At 40.6% G+C, this 25006-nt stretch overlaps 4 protein-coding genes across 4 annotated transcripts; all 4 read left to right on the top strand.

Moving 5' to 3' along the window:
- The first annotated feature begins 5834 nt into the window (after positions 1 to 5834).
- LOC119025227 (gamma-crystallin M3-like) lies at positions 5835 to 6923 on the top strand. The gene is made up of 3 exons (XM_037108603.1): positions 5835 to 6201; positions 6301 to 6543; positions 6651 to 6923. Exons 1-3 carry the CDS (start codon positions 6187 to 6189, stop codon positions 6921 to 6923), a joined length of 531 nt encoding a protein of 176 aa, XP_036964498.1. The 5' UTR covers positions 5835 to 6186.
- A 4133-nt stretch (positions 6924 to 11056) lies between these two features.
- Positions 11057 to 11950, top strand: LOC119025769 (gamma-crystallin M3-like). Its single transcript, XM_037109696.1, has 3 exons — positions 11057 to 11128; positions 11232 to 11474; positions 11566 to 11950. The coding sequence occupies exons 1-3, from the start codon at positions 11096 to 11098 to the stop codon at positions 11839 to 11841; spliced, it is 552 nt and encodes a 183-aa protein (XP_036965591.1). The 5' UTR covers positions 11057 to 11095; the 3' UTR covers positions 11842 to 11950.
- Positions 11951 to 18595: 6645 nt separating this feature from the next.
- On the top strand, positions 18596 to 19394 carry LOC119025780 (gamma-crystallin M3-like). The gene is made up of 3 exons (XM_037109714.1): positions 18596 to 18655; positions 18768 to 19010; positions 19119 to 19394. Exons 1-3 carry the CDS (start codon positions 18626 to 18628, stop codon positions 19392 to 19394), a joined length of 549 nt encoding a protein of 182 aa, XP_036965609.1. The 5' UTR covers positions 18596 to 18625.
- A 1529-nt stretch (positions 19395 to 20923) lies between these two features.
- Positions 20924 to 21778, top strand: LOC119025774 (gamma-crystallin M3-like). The gene is made up of 3 exons (XM_037109702.1): positions 20924 to 20935; positions 21143 to 21385; positions 21503 to 21778. Exons 1-3 carry the CDS (start codon positions 20924 to 20926, stop codon positions 21776 to 21778), a joined length of 531 nt encoding a protein of 176 aa, XP_036965597.1.
- Positions 21779 to 25006: the final 3228 nt, after the last annotated feature.

Raw genomic sequence — 25006 nt, 5'->3', positions numbered from 1 at the left:
AGGATATACATTTCTGCCAACAAGTATTTCATTTTTTTTTTCAATTTGCGTGGAACATAAGAATGGAATGAAATGGAAGAGCAGCCTTTCTTTGTTACTAACTCATCCAAGGTCCACAAATCTAAAGTTTTACTTTGGTTTCACGTATTGTTGTTAGTAGGTGGAAACGCAGTTGCCTTGAGCCACGTCTGATTGGTGGGCATGATTGGCACATGAGGAGCACAGTCCTTCTGATTGTTGAGCATGACTTTCACACTAGGAAGATGTCATGAATTTGGAAAACGACTGACATGTGGTTAAACGTGGATCAGACCCAATCCACAGCCTCTGCGATTTGCAAATCAGAGAGAGAGAGACCAATTAGGCATAGGCAAATTAGACTTTGGCAACTGAAACTCAACTGGATCTAGCCTAATACTCAGTGCTCAATCACTGCGAGAGCAATATCAGGGCATCCTGACTAAGTGCATATTGTGTGGTATGACCGCTGCACAGACGGCAAGCAAAAAGACCTGCAGGATGTGGTGAAGCCGGCACAGTGCATCTTCAGGATGGAGCTCCCAAACCTGGACACTATCTATGACAGTCAATTGCGAAAGAAGACTAGTAAAATTATCAGGGACACGCCTTGCTTGACCTGCTGCCATCCAACAAATGATTTGGGACATTAAGGTCCCTCACCAATAGATGGAACAGTGTCTTTCTATGTGGCCTCAAACCACAAAACCTATTAAAGGAACTGTAAGCCTTATAGTCTGACTCACTGGATGTGGACTGGGCATATAAATCTGGTATTGCCTGCCTATTTCAGATCGCCTTTGTCAAAATCTTTGCAGCTACAGGAAACAGCTTTCAAGCTAGGAATCTACATGCTGAAAATGTCAAGTTGATGAACTTGACATGAAAAGGTGGGTTGTGAGCACCATTGCCAACTCCTCAGTATTGGCTGTCCTAAAACTCACTAGAAGTCAAATCAAATCAAATCAACTTTATTTATAGAGCACTTTTCATACGTGCACGTGCAGCACAAAGTGCTTTACACAAGAAAAACAGAAGCATAATAAAGAATAAAGAAAGCCCCTCGCTCCCACTCCCCCTATACTACATACCCGCACACACACACACACACACACACACGCACACACCTGCACACTCTTATTACTGGCAATAGGGAGACATGGCAAGGCATTAAGGATTGAGGAAGCGCCACCTTTGGGGCCATCCACACTGGGAGGAGTCACAGGCCATGCCACAACCAGTCGCTAAATGACGTCATCACATTGCATGGCCATGCGCATTTAATTGTAATGGGTGCTGTAGGAGAGATGAATAACATTGTGGGAGATACAAAAAGTGAGTAAAAAACACTCTTAATATGTTTAGAACTGGAAAACCCTGGGAGGTAAAACAGGGAGGTGTCGGCGTGGGAGCTGAAAGAGGTTCACATTGAGGTGTTGGCTTGGGAGCCGACAGAGGACCACAGGGAGCTGTAAGCCTGGGAGTTGATGGAGGTTCACAGGGAGGTGTCAGCCTGGGAACTGATGGACAACCACAGGGAGCCGGCAGCCTGGGAGCTGATGGAGGATCATGGAGAGCCAGTGGCCTGGGATCTGATGGAGGACCACTGGGGGGTGTCGGCCTGGGAGCCAACGGAGGACCACTGGGAGGTGTCGGCCATGGAGCCGACGAAGGACCCCTGGCAGAAATTGGCCGTGGAGCCTACGGAGGACCCCTGGCAGAAGTCGACCTGGAAGCCAACATGGGACCACTGGAAGGTGTCGGCGTGGGAGCCGATGGCAGACTACTAGGAGGTGTCGGCCGTGGAGCCTACGGAGGATCCCTGGTAGCGGTCGGCCTGGAAGCCAATGTGCGACCACTGGAAGGTGTCGGCCTGGGAGCCAACGGAGAGGTGCTGGTGGCAGTTGGCCTGGGAGCCATTGAAGAGACGCTGGCAGCAGTCGGCCTGGGTGCCGACAGAGGATCACTGGCACCTGTCAGCCTGGGTGCTAACGAAGACACACTGGCAGCTGTTGGCACGGGAGCCGAAGGAGGGTTGCTGGAAGCAGTCGGACATGTCTACCTCCTTCTTGGTTGAGATACCCAGGTCCTAGCAGCCCGGGAGCTACCAGGAAGTTAGCTGACTGGCTACTACCAACCACCAGGCCTGGCGAGAGGCTAATGGACAGGTGGTTGCCAACAATAAGGTAGCCCATGTCATGCACTTTGTCCACAAGCTCCTTCAGTTTCTTAGCCCCTGAGAAAAATATAACTTTGTCCAAATCTTCCCTCAGCATGGGCCAATTAACCAATTCTTTCTCACGTTCAAGAAGGATCTGAAGCCATTCCTCAAAATTTAATTTGCCTGGATCAAAAGCAAACCCTGCATCCACAACACTACTACTGGGTCTATATTGTGGTCAGTTCGTTCTACTACAGTTTTAAAGGGGAAAACCAAAAATGTGAACCCAAAAGCAGACACACAGGATGCAAGATAAGGCAGAGCAAGAAGCGAGCTTTATTTTGCCAATGCTGTGCGCCAAAAAAGATTTTAAAAAAAACAGAAAAAACAAAACGGAGTCACCAGGACTAAAACAGAAACTAGGGCTAAAACAAAGTACAATGAAAAAGGCAAAGTTCAAATTAAACATAGGAAAAACAGAAATCAAAGACCAAAAACATACCACTGAGGAACAGGAGACACACTAGGAAACACAGGGACTTCATGGGGAACATCACAGACAACATCAGCAATGAACTGACAAGGAGTACATGGGGAACAAAGTACACAGACACACTGATGAGGGGACGAGGAACAGGTGCGGAGAGAGGAGGGAAGAGGACAGGTGAGATAACGAGGGAAAGCCACAGAGGAGAAAGCATGTAGAAAACAATACTGACAGGGAGACAAACATCCAAGGAGGAAGGGGAAAAGACAAAGGGAAGAACATGGAGGAGACACTGCAAAGACAGAAGAGATACAAGATGGCATAGAAACAAAACGTAAGACAAAACAAGACACAACACAAAGACATTGAATCAAGAGCCATGACAACTAGTTAATCGACCATAAATGGCATTCCCTTAGACGGATATATACAAAAGGCTAGAAGTGTCGCCTCATATACTTGGATGGCTGTTAATATACCTCAGTGACCCGCCAAGTAAAGTCTAAGTGGAGGAATCAGTGGGTTAAGACCATAAGAGAAGGACCAACAAGGCCTTTGACTAAAGCGACTGGAGTGTTTCAGAGGCTGTTGCCATAGATCTGCATGTACTCACCGACACTGTGACAACTTTCAACAACTTCTGTGAGGACATTTGTGCCAACTAAATCTCTCTCTACAAACAACAACAATAACCCTTGTTTTACAGTTAAACTACAGAAGCTTCTGCGGGGCAAGGAAGATTCCCCACTGAAGTGGAGAAATCATTTTGTACAACTAGGCTAGACACACACTGACAAAAGAGTCACTACACTAAGAAGTAAAACACAACTTACAACATGCCTCAGTGTGGAGAGGCCTGCCAGACTAACCATTCCTCCATGTTTTGGAGAACATTCAGCTCACCAACAACTTAAATGTATCCTACTGTTTGATAAGCCAACGCTCACACCCCTCACCGGCTCCAACATCAAACAACCATCTGCCATCCCCTCAACTATGGAGAGAAATATTTATTCAGTGAGTTATGTTATGAGAGAAGTGATTACGCTACACATTTTTGAAGTGTAGATGACAAATAGGCACAAAAAGGTTTCATTCCAGCAGATCGCTGCAGCTAGCAGCCGCTATTTACCCCCACTATGAGCACTTACTCTTGCCAATGGAAGTTTTTGGCTTCTTTTATTCCGAGGAGCAATGCAGACATGGACCTTTTCGTGAAAGACTTAGAGCATTTATTTTACCATAAAGAGCTGTGATATCACTCTCTTTACAGCCACCAGACTAAATTGACAAAAACATTCATTTTAGCACAGAACACGAGTTGGTGGTTTATCTCAGCCTCGAGCCTTGATGTGTTTGTGTTATTGTGTGACTTAGTTTGGATATGACCTTTTGAATACGAAAGATACTCGTTAAAAAAGGTGGGTTAAGTTGTTTTTTGGCAAATGGATGGTAACAGTAGTTAAATCCCTATTAGTACCTCTGTTATTAGACTAAGATTTGACTGAAAAAAAACAATTATATATGTTTTTACAAACATTTAGAATGTGAATTTATGTGTTTATGTGTATGTGTATTTTTTTTATCACAGAAACTAGTGGAAACTGTGTCTCAGGCTTCATAGACTGCAATAGTAAGGCCAGCAATACTTAACATACTTTCAATACTTTTACTTCAAACTGCTTCAAACAGGCCATCACATCGCCCCAATCAAAAACACAGGAGTGAGGAATGCGATGATGGCATCTCAGCTGGTACAATGAGCCCACACTCTAAAAGCAGGACAAACAGTATTGTATTAATTCTATTGAGAGTAGCTTTGACCTGGTGTAAGCTAGTTAAGGTGAATGTGACAACTGTGAAAACATAGTTCTTTGCTAACTTTATCCTGTGTTATTTTGACATCTGAATTGTGTCTTTAATAACAATCTATAACTTTTAAATCTGTTAAAGTGTTTTATGAAGTGTTTTGAGAGAGTGACCCGACTTACCACCTGATTTCAGGCATAAATACATTTTAAATTCATATAATATCAAACATTGTACACATTTCCTCTTGGACATCCTGACTTCTCCTTTTTTTTTTCTTTTTGCTACACTATGCTAGTGGGTTGGGCTGCCAGCACACCACTTGGCACACTCAGGCATGAAGTTGAACCAGGTTGTTTTGAATCTAAAATCTTGGAATGAGACTGAGTTCTTTTTCTCTAGAAAGTTACATAGTGTTGCTTCAAGCTTTCTGGGATCCATTGTCTGGCAGCAGACAAAGTGGCTGTCCAATTAATGAACATGTAAATACTCTAAATCATATAGTGACAATAACCCTCCCCTTCCACAAGAGACTGATTATAGTGCACATGGCTTGAACATGTACAGATCATCATGCACTGTTATAACCCTCATGTGAGTGGACATGTACATAATCATTCACTCCATACACATATACTGATTTAATATCTTATCTTATCTAGTAGACTTTTATTTATATTGTTGGCCATTGGCAATTTTACCCTTTTTTACATACATGTATACTCTAATATTTTGTACTTTTATTTGTTTAGCCGTTTTGAGTAGTACATCTGTTCTTACATAACTACACAGAGTGCAAATTAAAAGGTGGAGTCAGATTTTTGTTGTATGTATAAACATACAGTACTTGGTCAATAAATCCTATTCTCATTCATTATATGGGCACTTGCCTTTCTTGAGAAAACCTTTCTGTATCCATTTCTCGCACCCTGATTTTGGTTTTGAGTTTGACATTGTGTAAAGAGTGCCGGATGAGCGCTCTCAACAGAGACCAAGACAGATGGTCAGCTATTTTCCACCATTCCTGACTGACCTGAGTACTTGGTAGGACTGAACCATTCAGTGTTTTACTGAGGGGTGTGATGTGGCAGATAACCTGGTTGATTTGATAGAAAAAAACAATGGACAAAACAACATAATTTATATGTGTAATTCCAAATGGTTAAATAGTACTTACAGGGCCATAAACATTTCCTCAGATAATTCATTTATCATTCATATTTCCAAAATTTTTGCGGGCCCCTGTCAGTCCAAGCCCCTTGGAATCATCCTCATCCTCCCTCCCTCCCTTTATGGTGCCCCTGCAGATGTGCATTATATACTGGCATGTCAGACTGTTGTGGTCACACAAAAGGATGCTTATGTCTGTGATTGTTAGCTTAGCAAGTAGGTTACCAATCAATTGTATTTTGAAATGTGTAGAAGAGACTATTGTTTGTTACTCTGTATTGTAACTTCAAAGAATGCCCATTGTTTTGACTTACCTATAGAAAAATCAATTCTAAAGTCTTCTAGGGGATCCCGTCACATGGAAATGTGACAAATGCCCCTCAGCACTCTATAGGCCTCTATACCATGTTGCTGGGTCAGGGGTTTAAACAATGGAAGTCACAGATTCTTTGGGTTTGGTCAGGTATAAAAGTAACGGTTAAAACAGGACCACCATCAGTTCACCAGCAACACAGTTCTCTGAAGAACTTACACAGCCACCATGACCATGGGCAAGGTAAGGACACTCATCTTACCAACTGTTTTTGATTGATTTACAATTATATCGATATAACTTTGCTTAAATCCCTATTCCTTATGTTGTGTCTTTTTTCAGATCATCTTCTACGAGGACAGGAACTTCCAGGGTCGTTCCTATGAGTGCATGAGCGACTGCTCTGACATGTCCTCCTACCTGAACAGGTGCCACTCCTGCAGGGTGGAGAGCGGCTGCTTCATGGTCTACGACCGTCCCAACTACATGGGAAACCAGTATTTCATGAGGAGGGGCGAGTACGCTGACTACATGAGCATGATGGGAATGAGAGACTGCATCAGGTCTTGCCGTATGATCCCCATGGTAGGTATAAAACTGCCTCCATCAAACTAAGGTCCTATTACAGTCTACAACTCCCATAAAACTTGATATAAATGCACTCAGTATATTTGGTTTTCTCCCCAAAACAGCACAGAGGCCAGTACAGGATGAGAATCTACGAGAGGGAGAACTTTGGTGGTCAGATGCATGAGCTGATGGAGGACTGCGACAACATCATGGACCGCTACCGTATGTCTGACTGCATGTCCTGCAACGTGATGGACGGCCACTGGCTGATGTACGAGCAGCCCCACTACAGAGGCAGGATGATGTACCTGAGGCCCGGAGAGTACAGGAGCTTCAGGGAGATGGGCATGAGTGGCAGCAGGTTCATGAGCATGAGGCGTATCACTGACATGTAAATACACTTGTGTACAATGTCTAAATAAGCCAAAATAATAAAAAAAAAATTGACAAAATTTTGCTGCCTGTTTATCTGTTTATTATCAGCATTAATGTAATTTAGTACAGAATTGGGAAGCTATTTACAGTGATTTATTTAGCACATCATCTATATACTTGGCAATTATTTATATTTTCACATCTGACTTTAAAAAACAAAAAAAATGAATTACTAGAATGATAGAGCATTTCAACTTTGCAAATTCCAAATACGTGAGTACATCTTAACAAAAGTAGTAACCATCCTTTGAACACATTTTTGGTTTAGGTTAGTAAAGGTTTTAGGTGTTTGAGGTCTGACCTACTTTTACTTTAAGAAGTAAAGAGCCTCAACGGACAGAGAAACAACCTCGTCAAAAAGGCGCACATATGATGAAAACGACATCGCTTTGGGATTCAGTTGTATTACTACTGGTGGATTTACCCAGCCACAATGTGTTATATGTGCAAAAGTACTGTCTCACAACTCAGCGAAATCTTCACAGTTGCCCAGACATTTAGAATCGAAACATGCTCATTTGAGAAATAAGCCACGGGAGTTTTTTGAATGAGAACTGAGAAAACTTTCTACCAGTAAGACTTGATACCGTAGGGGTGGGCTACAAGCATCTTACATGGTGAGTTACGAGTGGCAAAAATTGGCAAGCCACACACTATTGTGGAGGACTTAATTGTCCCTGCTGCCACAGATATGGTTGGGACAGTGCTGGGGGGCCAAAGGCCAAAATTATACAGACCAGGCCTTCATCAACCAACACTGTTACATGGCAGAGGACATTTTAAAGCAGCTACTACATCACGTAAGAGCTTGCGAATTTTACGCACTAAAGCTGGATGAGTCAACAGATGTAGCTGGCCTGGCACATGTCCTGGTATATGTGCAGTACATTCATGAAGGGACAGTTAAGGAGTACATGTTCTTCTGTAAAAATGCTGGACACCTTTGTGACATCAAACAGACTTATGTGGACACTGTGTCGGCATCTTTACTGATGGTGCAAAGTCCATGATAGGAAGACACAACGGAGTAGTAACGCGCATGCAAGTGGTTTGTCCTGATGTCACTTGGGTTCACTGCAACATCCACAGAGAGGCTCTTGCTGCCAAGGGAATGCCTGCCAGCCTGAAGGATGTTTTGGACACAAAACTTTGTGAAACTCTCTCATATTTCCTGCATTATGCATTGAGATGGGCAGCGATCATGAGATGTTACTACTTCACACAGAGCTGGTTATCAAGAGGCAAAGTAATGACACGTTTCTTTGTGCTCAAAGATGAACTTAAGATTTTCTTCCATGACCATAACTTTCATTTGTCTGAGCATTTGCACAATGAAGAGTTTCTTACATGCCTGGGTTATCTGGATGATATTTTTTCTCGCCTGAACAAATTTAATCTTAGATTACAGGGGGTTTCCGCAACCATATTCAACATGCGATATAAAGTTGAGGCCATGATAAAGTCGAACCTCTGGTTAAACTGCATGGAGAGCAATAAAACAGAGATCTTTACATCATTGAATGACTTCTTGTGCGCAAATGAACTCTGTTTGACAGACAGTGTGAAACGTGACATAACCGTGCACCTCAGTGAGCTGGCTGCACAGCTGCACAGGTAGTTCCCCAAAACTGACAGGGCAGACAGTTGGATACATCATCCATTTACAGCCTGTGCCTGTTTCTTTATCAACATCTGAACAATTGCGTCTCATTGAGATCACAACAGATGGATCCCTGAAAATGGAATCTGATCAGAAGCCACTGCCATATTTCTGGATTGTACTGCACACAGAACAGCCTGCGCTGGCCAAACGCACAGTAAAGTCTTTGATGCCCTTTGCCACCACGTACTTGTGAGAGAGTGGATTCTCAGCTCTGACAAGCATGAAAACAAAATACAGAGCGATTCCTTGTGTGGAGAACGATTTAAGACTTTCTCAAATATCAGCCAAATATATCAGAGTTGTGTGCGTCCTCTCAAGCGCACCCTTCTCATTAAAGCTGTCGTGAGTTTGTACTTCAGTTTCAATTGGATTTATAACTGAATATGCTCTAGAAATGTAGAAATATTTGGTAGATTTATTTTTTCAAAAGTGAACTGGTGTTGCTCACTGAAAATGCTGGTAAAAATGAATCTATTTGGTGAAAAACAAAATAATATAGAAATAATTTAAGAGATTTTATTTGATGTGTTATATATGCTGTGTGTGTGTGTGTGGTGATGGGAGAGGCTTACAGACAGATTTTTTGTGTATGCGGGAGTAGAGGGTACATGGCTGGAGGTCAGATGTCTGAAGGGGTACGTGGCTCTAAAAAGTTTGGGATCCACTGATATATAGTATTCCAGAATGTCTATTTATTCCTTTAACATCCTATTAGCTTAATTCAGTGGCTCTCATACTGGGGGGTGGGCCTCACTGATGGGACTTAAGAAGTAACTGATTAAATATGACTTATAGATATGGACGTCCCGATCAGCTTTGTTTTACCCGGATCCGGATGCCAAGTCCCAATACGATACTTAGCCTTAACTAATATCTTCCTGGATAATACAGCTGCATTAAGAAAAGAAGTACCTGCATCCAAGCTGTTCCATAATAGTTTTTTTTTTGTTGAGACAAAGTATATACATTCATATGGCTCTATCTTATTTTGCATATGCTATTGCCACATTTGCCTACTACCTTCCTTGTGTTAGCAGGTGAGTGTGTGACGCTGTGCTGTAACAGCAGACCCTCGTGTACAGCCAGCTGAAGTGTGTGTGAGATGTAGCCCACGCTTGGTACCTCCATGTCATCCATTGCTATTTTTCATTTTCCTTATGTTGTCATGTAAAATTACGTAGACACGTTGCTTGTCTATTTCACATGCGTTCAGCATCTCCTCGATTGCCTGTTTTACAGGCTGTGCTGTTTGAGACCCACGAAACTAGTGCGCACACCGGAATGTTGTACCTCAAAAGTGGAGTCAATGGAATTTAATGGTAGGGCATACCAGAGATTCAAAAACTCCAGATGATGAAGAAAACCCTGATCCTGTACCACGGATATGAGCTGGTTATCCAGAGTGATTAATTTATTTACCTATAATAATATTCTATCATACCAAATGTGTTGTATTAAATGCAGTACTTTTGTTACCCCCTTGCGTAACGGTCGCATTGCAGATGTTACATGTCGCCGTTGAACTGCTTTCACTTTCTACTTTAAGTTAATTCCACATTGCAGACATTTTATGCACAACTTTGCCAGAGTAACGTTACATGTGTGTCTGAGTTCTGCCACAAATTGTGCTCTGACATTAAAAAAAAAGAAATCAGCCTTGGGTCCATGTTCAAAATTGCCCATATCAGCCCCGATCCCAGTGCTGCAGATAAGATCTGGACATCCCTTCTTAAAGAAGGAGTAAAGTTTTCTTATGCTATGTTTTGGGGAGACTGATCGATTTAATGTGAGTCACTACTCTGTTGTACTTCTGTAATTTGGTCAGTGCCCTTGGAAGTATTGATTCTGGCACCCAACCCTAACCATTATGCTGTCATAAACCGTTTCAACAAGCTAGTTTCCTCTTGAAGATTAATCAGTATTTACAGTATTAAATTCAGAGGTTGTGATGAAATATTTGTCCTGCCTTTTAGTGTTTAATTAAATAACAAAAAGACACTATATATTATGTGTGTAACACTCATTATACCAAAGCTCAGTTTAAATAACAACAAACTAGACATAGTAGTGTACATGCTATAGACAGATTGATTGAAATCTTTATTCCAGACCATTTTTTGTTGGGTTTTTTTAAAGACCAAAAACACCAACAAAAGAATAGTGCATAACCACACAGGCCAGGCACCGTTTTTAACAGTCACATGGGTCTATTCACATGTTTGAAGCACTGTTGGGGATGCTTTCTATAATGAGAGAAAAGGCCTTTCTAAAAGACTGCGAGGTACCTAGTCCCTGAAAAAATTAGCATTACCTCTGCATTATATAGGCTTCAATAGTAAGCTGCTGAGTAAAGGGTTCTCTGAGGGGGGCCACTGATTCTTTATGTTTGGTCAGGTATAAAAGGAAAGGGTTAAACCCCAGGTATTCAGGCAGTTCAGGAGCAAGAGCAACAACCCATCTGCAGCCAACATGAGCAACACCAGCATGAACATGAGGGGCAAAGTACTTCTCTTTTTGTAATAAGCAAAAATTAATGTTTAGATAATGAGATCAATACATTAATCTTGCTAATGTTTCTCTAACCATCACAATTCACTTGTTTCAGATCATCTTCTACGAGGAGAGGAACTTCCAGGGTCGCTCCTATGAGTGCATGAGCGACTGCTCTGACATGTCCTCCTACCTGAACAGGTGCCACTCCTGCAGGGTGGAGAGCGGCTGCTTCATGGTCTACGACCGCTCCAACTACATGGGAAACCAGTATTTCATGAGGAGGGGCGAGTACGCTGACTACATGAGCATGATGGGAATGAGAGAATGCATCAGGTCTTGCCGTATGATCCCCATGGTAGGTATAGAAATGCATACTAGAGTTCTATCACAGGTGACAAAAATTCATATTGAGACATTCTTTTTTTTTTGTCTTCTCCAAAAAATAGCACAGAGGCCAGTTCAGGATGAGGATCTACGAGAGGGAGAACTTCGGTGGTCAGATGCATGAGCTGATGGAGGACTGCGACAACATCATGGACCGCTACCGTATGAACGACTGCATGTCCTGCAACGTGATGGACGGCCACTGGCTGATGTACGAGCAGCCCCAATTCAGAGGCAGGATGATGTACCTGAGGCCCGGAGAGTACAGGAGCTTCAGGGAGATGGGCATGAGTGGCACCAGGTTCATGAGCATGAGGCGCATCATGGACATGTGCTAGACATTTCCATTTTGAAATAAAAAATTGGGCTCATGATTGCTATGAGGTTCGTGAGCTCGAGGCGTATCATCAACTTTTGCTACTAAATGCTCACTGAATGTATAAAATACCACCAAATAAAGTGATTACTGCGCTACTTGTTGACTTTTGTCAAACTTATTGCTCAGCTGTCAGTCAAATATTATACTTTTTTGTACAATATTTTGTTATGCAGCAAGAAGATTATTAAGGGTTAGGGTTAAGAAAATGTCCCTATCAATTTTACCATACATGTATAGCAGGCCTATTCAACTAGTGGCCCCTGGATCCTGGAACAAATTTCTTGAAGCGCATATGATTTTCGGACACTTTGAATCTAGAAGTGCAGGGCCAGGAAAAGTCTATTGCTGATTTGGCTGAGAGGCTTTGTGCGGTTTTCACAACAAACCTAATGACAAAAAGTTGCTCTGTGCATTCATGAGCACAGCACCCGGGGCACACATAACGCCTGTCATAACAGACTTCATGACAAAACTGGCTCATAACTATACTTAGAGACTACAAGGCTTCAGCATTCCAACTAAGGGACTGTAGTTTGCTCTCCATCAAACCTGAGGCAGACTTCGTGGTAAAAACAAAAGATTGAAATGGTTGATGTGCAGTCTGCATTTGGTTTAAAACAGCGCTTACAGTCTGTCGGTGCCTGGTCTAACCATGTTAGCAAATATCAGTACCCCACAATCAGGAAAGTTGCATTGCTAACGCTGACAATATTTGGATCTGCCTACCTATGAGTCTAGCTTTTCTCATATGAATGTGATCAAAACAAGGGCATATTTTTTCATGACCAATATGTATGAGTAATACTTGTTAGACAACTATTTTGAAACAGCAAAATTAAGGCAGTGTCATTTCTCTCACTGATTTGAATGGGCTCAGAATGACAGAAGTTTGGTAAGTATGGTAACTCTGTAGTAGTAAGTAAGTAAGTAAATAAGGCCTCTTATTGAGAATGCTGAAACAATACAGATCTGTTTTGTTACGCAGCAGGTCACGTTTTATTTGATTTGAGTTTTTACCTTTAACAAACATGGATGTGAACCTGCAATAAGCAGTCTGCTCAAGTCTGCTTGTTTTTGATAGTATCACGAGAGGGCCAGTTTTTTTTTTTTTTTTGTTAATCTTTACCTACATTCATTTAGTTGTTATACTGTGTTAATCTTACATTTGCATTTATGGATATGAACCTGCTAAGCACTTTATTTATGCTTGGACATGTTGAAGGCAGATTTACTGTTAGCCTGATGGATATTGTTTAGCTGTTCATACTGCATTTAGTTTAGTACTTATATGGATCTGCTGTAACCACCATGGAATTGTTTTTTATAGTTTCACTGTCACGATTCTGTTTTTTTCATTTGTGGTTACCTGGTTTATTTTGAAATTTTGACCTCATGTTATGTTTTTTACTTTTCATTTCCTCCCAGTAGCGTAACATCATGGTGATAGGCCCCGTTGCAATTTTTTTTTTTTGTGCGCCCCACCCTGCTCCAAACACAAGCAAACACACTTGGACACACACGCACAGTCACTGCTATTACAGGGGTGGACTGGCCATCGGGAGTACCAGGATTTTTCCCGGTGGGCCGATCAATAATGAGCCGATGGACACATTTCGATTAACACTGTGGCACTCTGGCTGTTTTTTTTTGTTTTTTTCTTACTTCATGGGCCCCTGACGTCGTCTGGTCCCTGGTGCAACTGCACCGGTTGCGTCGCCAATACTTACGGCACTCCTATTTGTCTATCCTGTGATTTTCCCTCCTGTTTTCTTCAGCCCCTTCCTTTTTCTAGTATCTATTTCCCTCGCCCAACCCTGCTCCCTAATGTCTTTGCCAGTTCATCGTGTTCCCCTTGTTTTACTTGGTTGTACTTTGTTCTTCTTAGTTGGCCCTAGTTGCTACTTGTTTGAAAGAAAAGATACACAGGTGTGACCAGTTTATTACATGTAGGAACACACACTACTGCTGTTGGAGGTATTTTTAGCCATTAGTCGATAAACATTCTGTGTGACCCTCAAATCCCCTGTGATTTTCTCATTTGCCCCTGGCTACTGAAGTTGAATAGCCCTGTTGTACAGCATTCAGAAAACACAATGCAAATAAAGAGATGTGCTGCAAACACAGAAAACAAGTGATAATAGAAACACATTACATAGCACAGACAATAGCAAGCTATTCCCAGAGAACACTATGGAGTGATGGACACTGTTTGGACACGCTTGTTGTTGCCATTAATGATGTTGATGATTAATGTTGCTTGCTATTTGTGTATGTTGTTAGTCTGCAGCTCTAAAAGCAATTACACAACCACCACTGAATCTAAATTGATCCCTCTCAAAGATGGGTAGGTAGATGTGTCTTTTAGCTAACTTATTGGCTGGTCAAATGTTAGCTAGGAAGCTAACTCTACTTCTTAGTGCTGTATCATCGGCAACTGGGCATGTGTCAGGTTCTTGAAGATGTTTCACCTCTCATCCAAGAGGCTGCTTCAGCTCTAACTAACTGGAGGGGAGTTGCAGGCTTTTAAACTCTGTATGGGAGTGTCCTTACTGAGTTGTTATGGCTACTTGTGCAATAGTTGACCAAACCGGCCTTCATGTTGGTTGCTCGAGCTAGGTGAGCCCTGGTTGTAAATGGTTGTTAAAGTGCCTGGGGAGAGAACTTGGTACTGCATTGTAGGTGGGTGATGAGCAATGTTGTAGGCCACCTCCTCTGTTCAAAGATGGTTGTTCCAGTTTGACATAGATGGAGTCTTTTACTCCTCTAGAAAGCTAAAATTAAGTTTAGGCTATGTAAACTGGTGTGACAAATGTACACGGTGTTGTGCAGATGTGGTAAGGTGAACTTGGTATAGATACTGATGGAGATAAATGGCCTAAGATATGGACTCAAACAAAGAAAATACATGTGTGTAACCATGCCAGATTGCTGCAATTTAAGATTGTGCACTGTTTACCAATCTCTCAACAAAAGACATAAAATTAACTCTCCACTCTCACCTGTATGTTGAAAATGTTAAATCTCAGTGGGCACCTAAACTCATTGTATCTGGTCTTAAAATCCAAGCATACTGGATGAATGTATTTGGTGTTGTGTTGCACATGGACCCTCTTTCTTTAATCCTGGGTTACCCCAGTCAAATTACTATTGTGGATGCTAACCAGACTGTATAATATCCTCACATATGCAGCAAGGATGAACATCTTTCTGTCTTGGATAAGTGACAAAACCCCCACTAAATCAAACTGGCATAAGATAATTATGGAATATTTTCCCCTTGAGTACCTGACCTGTCTGCTTCACTCTTCAGTGGGACAGTTTATGACTCCATATCTTCACTTTTCCAGCTCTACAGTGGCTTCAGTGCTTTCGAGTGTTGTCCTTGGCTAGCCTTTGACTCTTTTTCTGTGTCTTATTCATAACACTGTACTTACAACCTGGTCATTTGAAACTTCTAGAATTGCGATCTGGGGTGTATTTTTTTAATTTATTTTTTTTTATCTGTGTAGTCCCTTTTTTTTTTTACAGGGAAGGATGGTAAGATGGGCTGTTTCCTATTCATTGTACTGGTCGGGTGCATGTGAGATGTAAAAGTGTATAGACTGTCTAGACCAGGGGTGCTAAAAAAAACGTTTAGGCTATTTAATTTTCGTAAGTCATTACGCATTTAAATGACAGCAACAATTTCAAAGGAAGTCCACAATGATCACAGTCCACTAACTACAGCCAGTGGGTCTGTCATTTGCTTTGATTTGATGTCTTCCACATTGATTTTATGTACATTTGGCTTCAGTGGTGCGCCTTAACTTGTAACGTGTAAAACAGTTTGAAGACATATTGTTGATATAAAAGAAAATTGAGACACTGATTCTGAGATATCTAACAGGTTAAATGGTTGGAGGTGAAATGTTAGTGCCAATGTGCCCTTCTCTTTGCTGTATGAAGTACCTTTTTACAAAACCATGAATTTGAACTGTGTGTATATTTTCTTACTTTGCTGACTGTTTTTACGACTGTGCAAAAATACTATCCATTGGAGATCTACTAATGCTTATGCATCATGGTCACTGTCATATTAGAAACAATCCATATGCACTGTTAGCTGCAATGAAACTTGTATCTCCACACTCCATTGTTGTTCATTTAGGAGGTTTGTCATTGAGCCTGTTTACATAACCACAATAATCTGATATCTGGGACTGCTCAGGTTATGATAAGAACATATATCATCAGTTCTACTGCACACTGACCTTTTAGCTGATTACACTGAAAAATACTCAAACAAATACGGTGTGCTCCCTCATAAAAAACATGAAGCAATTAACAGTGGAAAATGCAAAAAAAAGTCACAAACTCCTAAGTATCAATTATCCTCTTACATGCAGGCTGTGTAGTCTGACTATCTGCAAGTAATGGCCGTCAGCATGGGCGATACACATTCAGTGCTGGTACAGTAAGCAAACACATCTAGGCATACAATGAAGCCACACAAAAATTTAAAAGCCCAATCAATTTGGCTCAGATTGTACACCTAGGCTTAGACTATTTCTCAAGTTGGCAAAATTGTCAGAAAAAAACTACTTCATTGTGAGCAATTAAAAGAAAAGTATATTATTGCTAACATTCACATTGGCGTCCATACCGTGGAGATCCCAAACCCAACTAAGCCCCGTTCTGAATCATACATTGCCCTAACGGCTAAATTCCATCAGGTACATGTTCAATCTGGCTCCGCTCCATCACAGCTTCACCATAATAGTGGAGCTGGTAGGTTTCACTCTAGTCTATGTGTTAACTTCCACTGGCTCTGCTGCATTGCGTATCTACTCCAATCCAGTTCCGCAGCAATTCAGCCGAATTCAGCACAGAGCAGACAGGAAGTCGCACACTGAAACAAAAACATAACATCCAGTTAATTTTCTAATAATAGACTGTATTGAAGCCACTTCAAAAAAATCTATAAAAAGAGATAAATACAAGGACTCCCTCAGTTGGGAACACTTATCAGGTGGCCTCCTCGGTCTCAAGGAGCCGCTGGGGGTTATCAACCCTCACTGACTAATGGTAGCCTCTTTAGGCTGTAAAGTTTAAACGTTTGAAAGCTGCTAAAAAAGAAACATAAGGTTTTTGCTAGCGAAAGGTTGTTAGTGCCACTTCCCTGTGTCATTGATCTCTAAGCAAGGATATTTTTGTTCTTGAGGTCCAGTGTCTTTTTTCAAAGCACTCTGCCTTTTTTTATACAGCCGCTCCAAGCAGTATCAGTTGAAAAATCTCTCAGCTTTTCAGAAAAACACTGGTGTCTGGCCCACTCACAGTATTTTTGTTTCACCCATGGCCTCCTTGCTCTACTATCGCAAGCAAATACAAAACAAACAGATGGTAAATCGCAAAGGGGCAGTGTCGATGTATGTATGTGAACACGAGCCCTTATACAACATCTCTTAAGGATGACTTGAAATCACTGAGATGAAACTCTGTTTCATGTTCTGCTAAAAGCAAATGATAACTACAGATAAATTTGTATACTAGTGAAAAACAATTTAACCTGACATGCCAGATGATTTGTTTTACAAATGTATCCAGGAAGGGGCCATTAAAAACTATCCTCAACCAGTCTGATTAAAAGTAGAAGAGCTCCCGCTGTGCCAGTTGCTAAATCAAACTCTCACCAAAGCCAATTAGGGGATAAGAATGAAAAAACAACCTTTCCAGCAAGAAAAGCCCTCAGTGCTGTTCTTCGCTCTCCTTTTTTATCAAAATTTTCATAATTTCATAATTTTATTTAAGGGGGTCCTTGTAAAAAAAAATATACATACTTACATTTTCAAAAAATACATTATTTTTATGTAGAGTAAGGTAGTGTGATCATAAATAACACTGCTACAGATGGTAACCATAGCTGTGGTACAGCCATATATGTTCTGTGGGAGAGAGTAACGCTCTTTGGCCTGGACTTTGGGCTTCTTCACTTTGCATACCTATCAAATGCCCAAAAATGCCACAATATGTCATTGTCATAAAAATGTCAAACCACAATAAATAAAAGGACACGTGTTTGATCAAGACTATAGCTTGAAGCTATCAAGATGGATTTGCAAAAATCACAACTGTTCAGCTGCTGCACAAGGCAAACAACAGTTAACAGTTTCAATTCTGGTTTAAAAATTAATTCTGCAATTATGGGCCAGTGTTTTGTTTCACATGGCAATATTAAGCATTGTGAACTTATTATTTCATCAGCTCTGTTTGCATCTGTTTTTTCATGTCAATCTTTATCACATACTGTTTATACTGTATTTTCTCTGAGTTTAATATGCTGCTTTTTTGTTTAAGTTATTTCTCCCCCTATCATAAAATATACTCAGATCAGTTTAAACTGTTTGTACACCTGTGTATTAATTAACGGCAACCATGAAATACAGAAAATGTTCATACTAGTTTTTGTATTTCTATTGTATATGGTAATCAATGTGTGTGCGTGTGTGTTGGGGTGGGGGTGGGGGGGCTTTTTGTTAGCTGATCAAAAGGGTAACATTTCTGAAGTCTTCGAGGGCCCAGTCACGTGACTATATGACACAGTTACAGAGGCTTGCACAGTGCTCTATACTATGTTGCTGTGTCAGGGGTTTAAATGAGGCCCCACTGACTCTGTAGGGTTGGGTGGGGTATAAGAGCAAGGGTTAAACCAAACAGGACAGCAGTGCAGCAGTAGCATCAGCAACAGCAGCAGCTCACTTACAATTATGACCACCACCGATATGAGCATGGGCAAGGTAAACTTGTATTTTTACATACAAATTACAAATGTTATTTACTGTTATTGACACAAAATACAAAGTAACGTGCATGATTCCACCATCAATTTACCTATCTCTTTTTTTTTAGATCATCTTCTACGAGGACAGGAACTTCCAGGGTCGTTCCTATGAGTGCATGAGCGACTGCTCTGACATGTCCTCCTACCTGAGCAGGTGCCAGTCCTGCAGGGTGGAGAGCGGCTGCTTCATGGTCTACGACCGTCCCAACTACATGGGAAACCAGTATTTCATGAGGAGGGGCGAGTACGCTGACTACATGAGCATGATGGGAATGAGCAGTGGTATCAGGTCTTGCCGTATGATCCCCATGGTAGGTATAAAAGAATATCTGTCATTCTATGGTTCTGTTATGGGTGATTTCCCCACAAAACTAAGTATTGAGATATGAATATGATTTTAATTTTTTTCTGAAATACAGCACAGAGGCCAGTTCAGGATGAGGATCTACGAGAGGGAGAACTTCGGTGGTCAGATGCATGAGCTGATGGAGGACTGCGACAACATCATGGACCGCTACCGTATGTCTGACTGCCTGTCCTGCAACGTGATGGACGGCCACTGGCTGATGTACGAGCAGCCCCACTACAGAGGCAGGATGATGTACCTGAGGCCCGGAGAGTACAGGAGCTTCAGGGAGATGGGCATGAGTGGCAGCAGGTTCATGAGCATGAGGCGCATCATGGACATGTGCTAGATTTCTTCATTCTGAAATAAAAAATGAAAACTAAACAAAAAACTTACTCCTGTGACTATTTTTCCTGTCTATCACATTTACAAAAAATGACTTCATCTGATACACTGAATAAACATTGTGAACTAATGAGGGTCAAAATATAAAAAGGATTAGATTGATGATCATATATCTCAACAGAATGTTTAATTTTTGCATTGACATGGTTACTCACTGTCCTTCACCATAGGCAAGCTCCCTATAGTAGACTGTCTGTGTCTGTATGTTCAGTTAATGATGATCCTTGAAGAGCTTCCAGACTTCCTTAATAGTAATAATGACATAAGAGACAACTTTGAGCAAGAGTTACACACACATTGTCTGGTGCCCTCCTGTCAGATGACGTGATTATATGAGAATCTCAATGACTTAAGGTTTATACTTACTGTATAAAGCTGAGTGAATATAATGTTACTTAAAGCTTTTGGTGAGGATGTATACGTGTATACAATCCTACCTCCGAGATTCTTAATGAGGTGCCACCATTTCTTGTGGATATTTATGACCTCATTTAAGTAGCAGTTGTCAGACCTGAACCAGTTAGAATGAGGCTGTATTATTCAATACAGTACTATACAAGATACAATTATACAATGCAGTAAACAATATTATTCAATATTCTCTATTATTTTAACTCCCTATTGTTACTTAATTATATTATTTTCATAAATCTGACTGTTATTGAAAACTCCAAGACAGCATCATAAAATACTACTAATGCAATACTAACAATGTTTACATGCTATGAATAGCATGAATAATATCCAGTTAAACATTAACAAGTTTGAGCCCCCATTTGAAATAATTAAAACAATAATTTTAGATATACAGTTTACTTGATTTACATTAGATTACTACATTACTTACTGTATATGTTTTTGTTGCACTGTCTAAATCTTGACTAAACAGTTGGAGATTGATAAAACAAATAGTGAATGTTGTCACAAAGCAAACATTTTTCTTCTCTCTAGTTTTCATTCACATCTTTAAACCAATACAAGTATGTGTGTATGAGTTCTTGAAATCATTAACCTCCATTGTGACCTGTGGCACATTTTTGTTCAATAGAGATTGCAGTGTCAGTCTAACGATACAAATTGATGATATTGAACTGAATTGAGATAACAGAAGAAACTTACTCAACTGTTGATTCACACTATGTCTTAAAAATGATTGACATATGTTCTTTCTATCTTATTATTTACAGTGCGTTACCTCATGAGTTGAATCAATCATGATAATATTCAAAGTAACCAAAAATCTGAATGATAGATAAAGAGGCCATTTGATCTAGAATGATACAGCTTGTGAGAGGATGCATAATAACCCTTTCCCATCAGCATTCATGAACAGAGGGACAAACATTGCATGCTCATGCTGACTCATGGCTTCCATACAACAGTGCCATCAATTGTTTGGATGTCATGTTAGGTATAAAAAAGGCCCAAGTCCAGGACAGAATTGCTATAGCATCACTAATTCTATCAGCCACCATGCACGGCAAGGTAAGTTTATCACAGATACTTTGCTATACTTTTTCCCCAATATTGTCTGCTTACATTCAGTTCTCATCATTCCTTTATAATATTCTTATGTCGTATTGAGCAGAGAAAGCTTTGATGCATAATGATACATGATGATATCTGTTTACTTGTTGGGATTGGTAATCATCTAGGATGATACTAAACTTTGACTTTGCTGTTGGATTCTAGATCATCTTCTACGAGGACAGGAACTTCCAGGGTCGCTCCTATGAGACCAGCAGCGACTGTGCAGACATGTCCTCCCACCTGAGCAGGTGCCACTCCTGCAAGGTGGAGAGTGGCTGTTTCATGGTTTATGACCGTCCCAACTACATGGGTCAGCAATACTTCCTTAAGAGAGGGGAGTATTCTGACTATCAGCGCATGATGGGTTTTGGTGACTGCATCAGGTCTTGTCGTATGATCCCCATGGTATGAAATTCAGATTTCAAGAGATACAAAGAACCACGTATCTCACATGATTGCCCAAAGTATTCAAGTTTTGATCAAAATGACTAATCACATTATATTTAAATGGTCTGTTAACAGCACAAAGGGTCCTATAGAATAAGGATCTACGAGAGGGAGAACTTCGGTGGTCAGATGCATGAGCTGATGGAGGACTGCGACAACATCATGGACCGTTACCACATGTCTGATTGCCAGTCCTGCAACGTGATGGACGGCCACTGGCTGATGTACGAGCAGCCCCACTACAGAGGCAGGATGATGTACCTGAGGCCCGGAGAGTACAGGAGCTTCAGAGGCCTGGGATATGATGGAATGCGATACAGCTCTATCAGACGTATTACAGACTCCTGTTAACTTCACAAACAAATTTGTTCTAAAATAAAACTGGCCTCAAAAATAAAAGAAAGTTCATATCTAATATGGCATATTGGTAATCTACTGATTTGATTCATTATGTTTGTGTTTGTATAATTTGAATGTAAAATTGGATTTTTAAGAAATGAAAAGAATACAGTTATATAGAGTAAGTGTTGTTGCTCCTTGATCAGTTCCATTATCCTCTGCATTGCTGAAAAAGAAAGACCTCAAATGTTGACATTAATGACCTCAAAATTTCGCCGGGGGGGAAAAAACTCTTGGTTACCCATAAATATTCTTCATTGTATAGAATGGGGAAATGTCTGTAATCCCTATGTAGATTAAAGTAAATATGTAGTTACAAAGAAATGCATTATGATGAAGGTTCACATGAAATATTGCATAATGCAAGGTATAAATAATTCAACAACTGCAGGCTAAGCAAATCACATTTTTAAATTATCTAAAGCATTTTAATGTTGGCTGGTTCAGTTGTTAAGGGCAGAATCCATGAGTTGCGTGGAGTACACATTTCACCCCAACATTAGAGACCACACAGGCATATGGACTCAGGTTTGTATGTAAACTATCTAGACTCCAATGTCTAGATGGTGCCTTATAATATTCAAGAAGCCTAAACAATAAATGTGGTATTGTTCACAGCACTTGTGTTGATATATTATCACTACCATTAGCACATTTAAGGCATACCAATAGAATTAAAACTGTATACTTTTCCAAAAAGAACTAATTGCTGTGGAGTGGAAAGAATGAACTTAAGGCTCATTCTTTATTGCAAAAAGCATGAAAGAAATAGGTTTATATAGTCAGATAAATAACCAGAGTGTACACAAAATAGTAAACAATCATTTAATTGGCATTATTTGCCATTATCTTTTCATCACGTGGTTTAAAGGTCCTATTTGTAAGAAAATGTGATTTCTGAATTCCCAACTCATCAAATATAAATATGTAAGTATTGACTGTTTGGGATTTTAGGTTGGGTCGGCCACCATCCCACAGCATCAGTTTTTGGTGAGTTGGAAATGAGATTCAAAAATCAAATTTTCTTACAAACGGGGCCTTTGACCAATACAAGAATAATTTTTAACTTATTTTACCTCGTTTTATCCACGCAATTTCTTCAATATGCCCAAAATGCATACAATTCTGAGGAAGTAGTATTTATTACACATTGCACACAGAGAACCTATACTCATGCATTAGTGGAGTTGACAGCAAGGGGGCTTCCCCATATTAGGCTCCAGGTGCAACTAAGGGTTTGGTGCCTTGCACATGGGTTGAACTAGCACCTCTCCAGCTATCAGTCCATTTTCTGTTTAAACTGGTCCAAGCGGGTCTTGAACCAGCAACCCTTTAGTCTGCAAACCGAGTCCCAGAGGGCCGAGGAGAAAAACCCAAAGTATAAAGTGTTGGTAACAGACAACACTATTTAATTGCCTTGTGATCTTAGAGTTTTTTCCAATTGCTAAAACACAATTTTGCAATCTAGGCTGGTTTTATCAAAATACTTAACACAATCCACAAAACCAAACACCCAAACTGCAAAATACCTCATATATCCTGGAAAATGAAGCACTGCAACCAAAACTACATATAGAATTATCAAAATCAAACTTTTGCACCAAATGGCACACACTTCATTCGTATTACCAGATTTTTGTCTAACCAACTACACTCTCATCTTTGGTATGCTTTGCCATAATACTAAAATACTTCAATTTGTGGAGAATCCTTCAGATTGTTCACATGCACAGAAATATTTGCAGATACACATGCTGTTGATACATTTTTTTTTTCAGTGCAACATATGCACAGCAGATATATTTACATTCGAGTGAACAAAAATATGCTCACAAAAAAGTAAACTGAAAAAGAAAATTGCAAAAAAAAAAAAAAAAGCCTCTCTCATTGTCAGCCCATGGTTCATGTCATGATCAACTAAAGTTGCTCTGATTTCATTTGAAAGCTGTACCCCTACCTCTCACTCATCTTCCCCTTCTCATTCTCACCCTCCCTCGTCCTCTTCTTCTCTCTGCAACGTCTTCCATTGTTGTTGAAAAAAAAAGGTACTCACCTGTGGTGTTTTGGTGCTTACTTCCTGGCTGAAGTGGTAACAATTACAGTTTTTCCCAATTGCTAACACACTAAAATGACATGCACAGTACAAATATTTAAACTGAGAGCAAAACTTCTTCTTCTCAAGTCTCCAAAACCTTAAACACGTTTTCTCCTTTACACACATTTTGTAATTCAAAAAGGCACTTTTTAAATGCACTGAGCACAGTTCTCTGTATACAACACAACAATCTGGCATAAAGTCACATGTTTGCCATTTCAAAACACTGCCATTCAAAAATAACACTACATGAGCTAATTGACCACTATATGTGCCACCTGGCCAAACAATTGTTAATTGTTACCATTTCACTCAGGATGCTCATGCAATCCGACATGAGTTCATCTTTATAGATCAGGCTGGGTTCAACCTAGCAAAGATCATAAGAAGGGGAAAAAATGTCATTGGCCACAGAGCCATTATAGATGTTCCTGGCCAGTGTGGTGGGAACATCACACTGTGCGCTGCCATCTCCAATACGCATGGTGTCCTCCACAGTCATGCCAACCTTGAACCATACAACACAGCATACACCAGTATGAATGATGCAGACCATCAAAGAAACCGGTACAATGTAGTATGGGACAACATGAGCTTTCATCATGCAGCCCCAGTCCAAAACTTGTTTGTTGACCACCCACCATTTCTCGTGCAATACCTCCAACCATCACTGTTTCTGAATCCCATAGAAGAGTTCTTTTCAGCATGGCGATGGAAGGTATTTGACCGGCAGCCCTTTGTACACATGCCTCTTGTGCAGGCTGTGGAAGAGTCATGTGATGAAACTGATGTGGGTGCGATTCAGGGATGGATAAGGCACTCAAGGCACTTCTTCCCTCGATGTCTGGCAAGGGAAGATATTGCCAGTGATGTGGACGAGGCATCGTGGCCAGACCCAGCTGTCCAGCAAGATGCTGCCTAATACAGTTTCTACCCATTGCATGAACACTGTAGACACATGCTTAAACCAAAGTAACATAACTTGAAGCTGTTGTTACTATACTTTAAACAAAGTGTAACCATACCGTAAACAGAAGCACTGCTTTGCGCTTTAGTTGCAATTCTGTAACACACTTGCTCCTTTC

Source organism: Acanthopagrus latus, chromosome 9 (assembly GCF_904848185.1).
Source record: "Acanthopagrus latus isolate v.2019 chromosome 9, fAcaLat1.1, whole genome shotgun sequence".
NCBI lineage: Eukaryota > Metazoa > Chordata > Actinopteri > Spariformes > Sparidae > Acanthopagrus > Acanthopagrus latus.
Note: the sequence above shows the minus strand (reverse complement) of the source record. Positions and strands in the feature narration are given on the sequence as shown.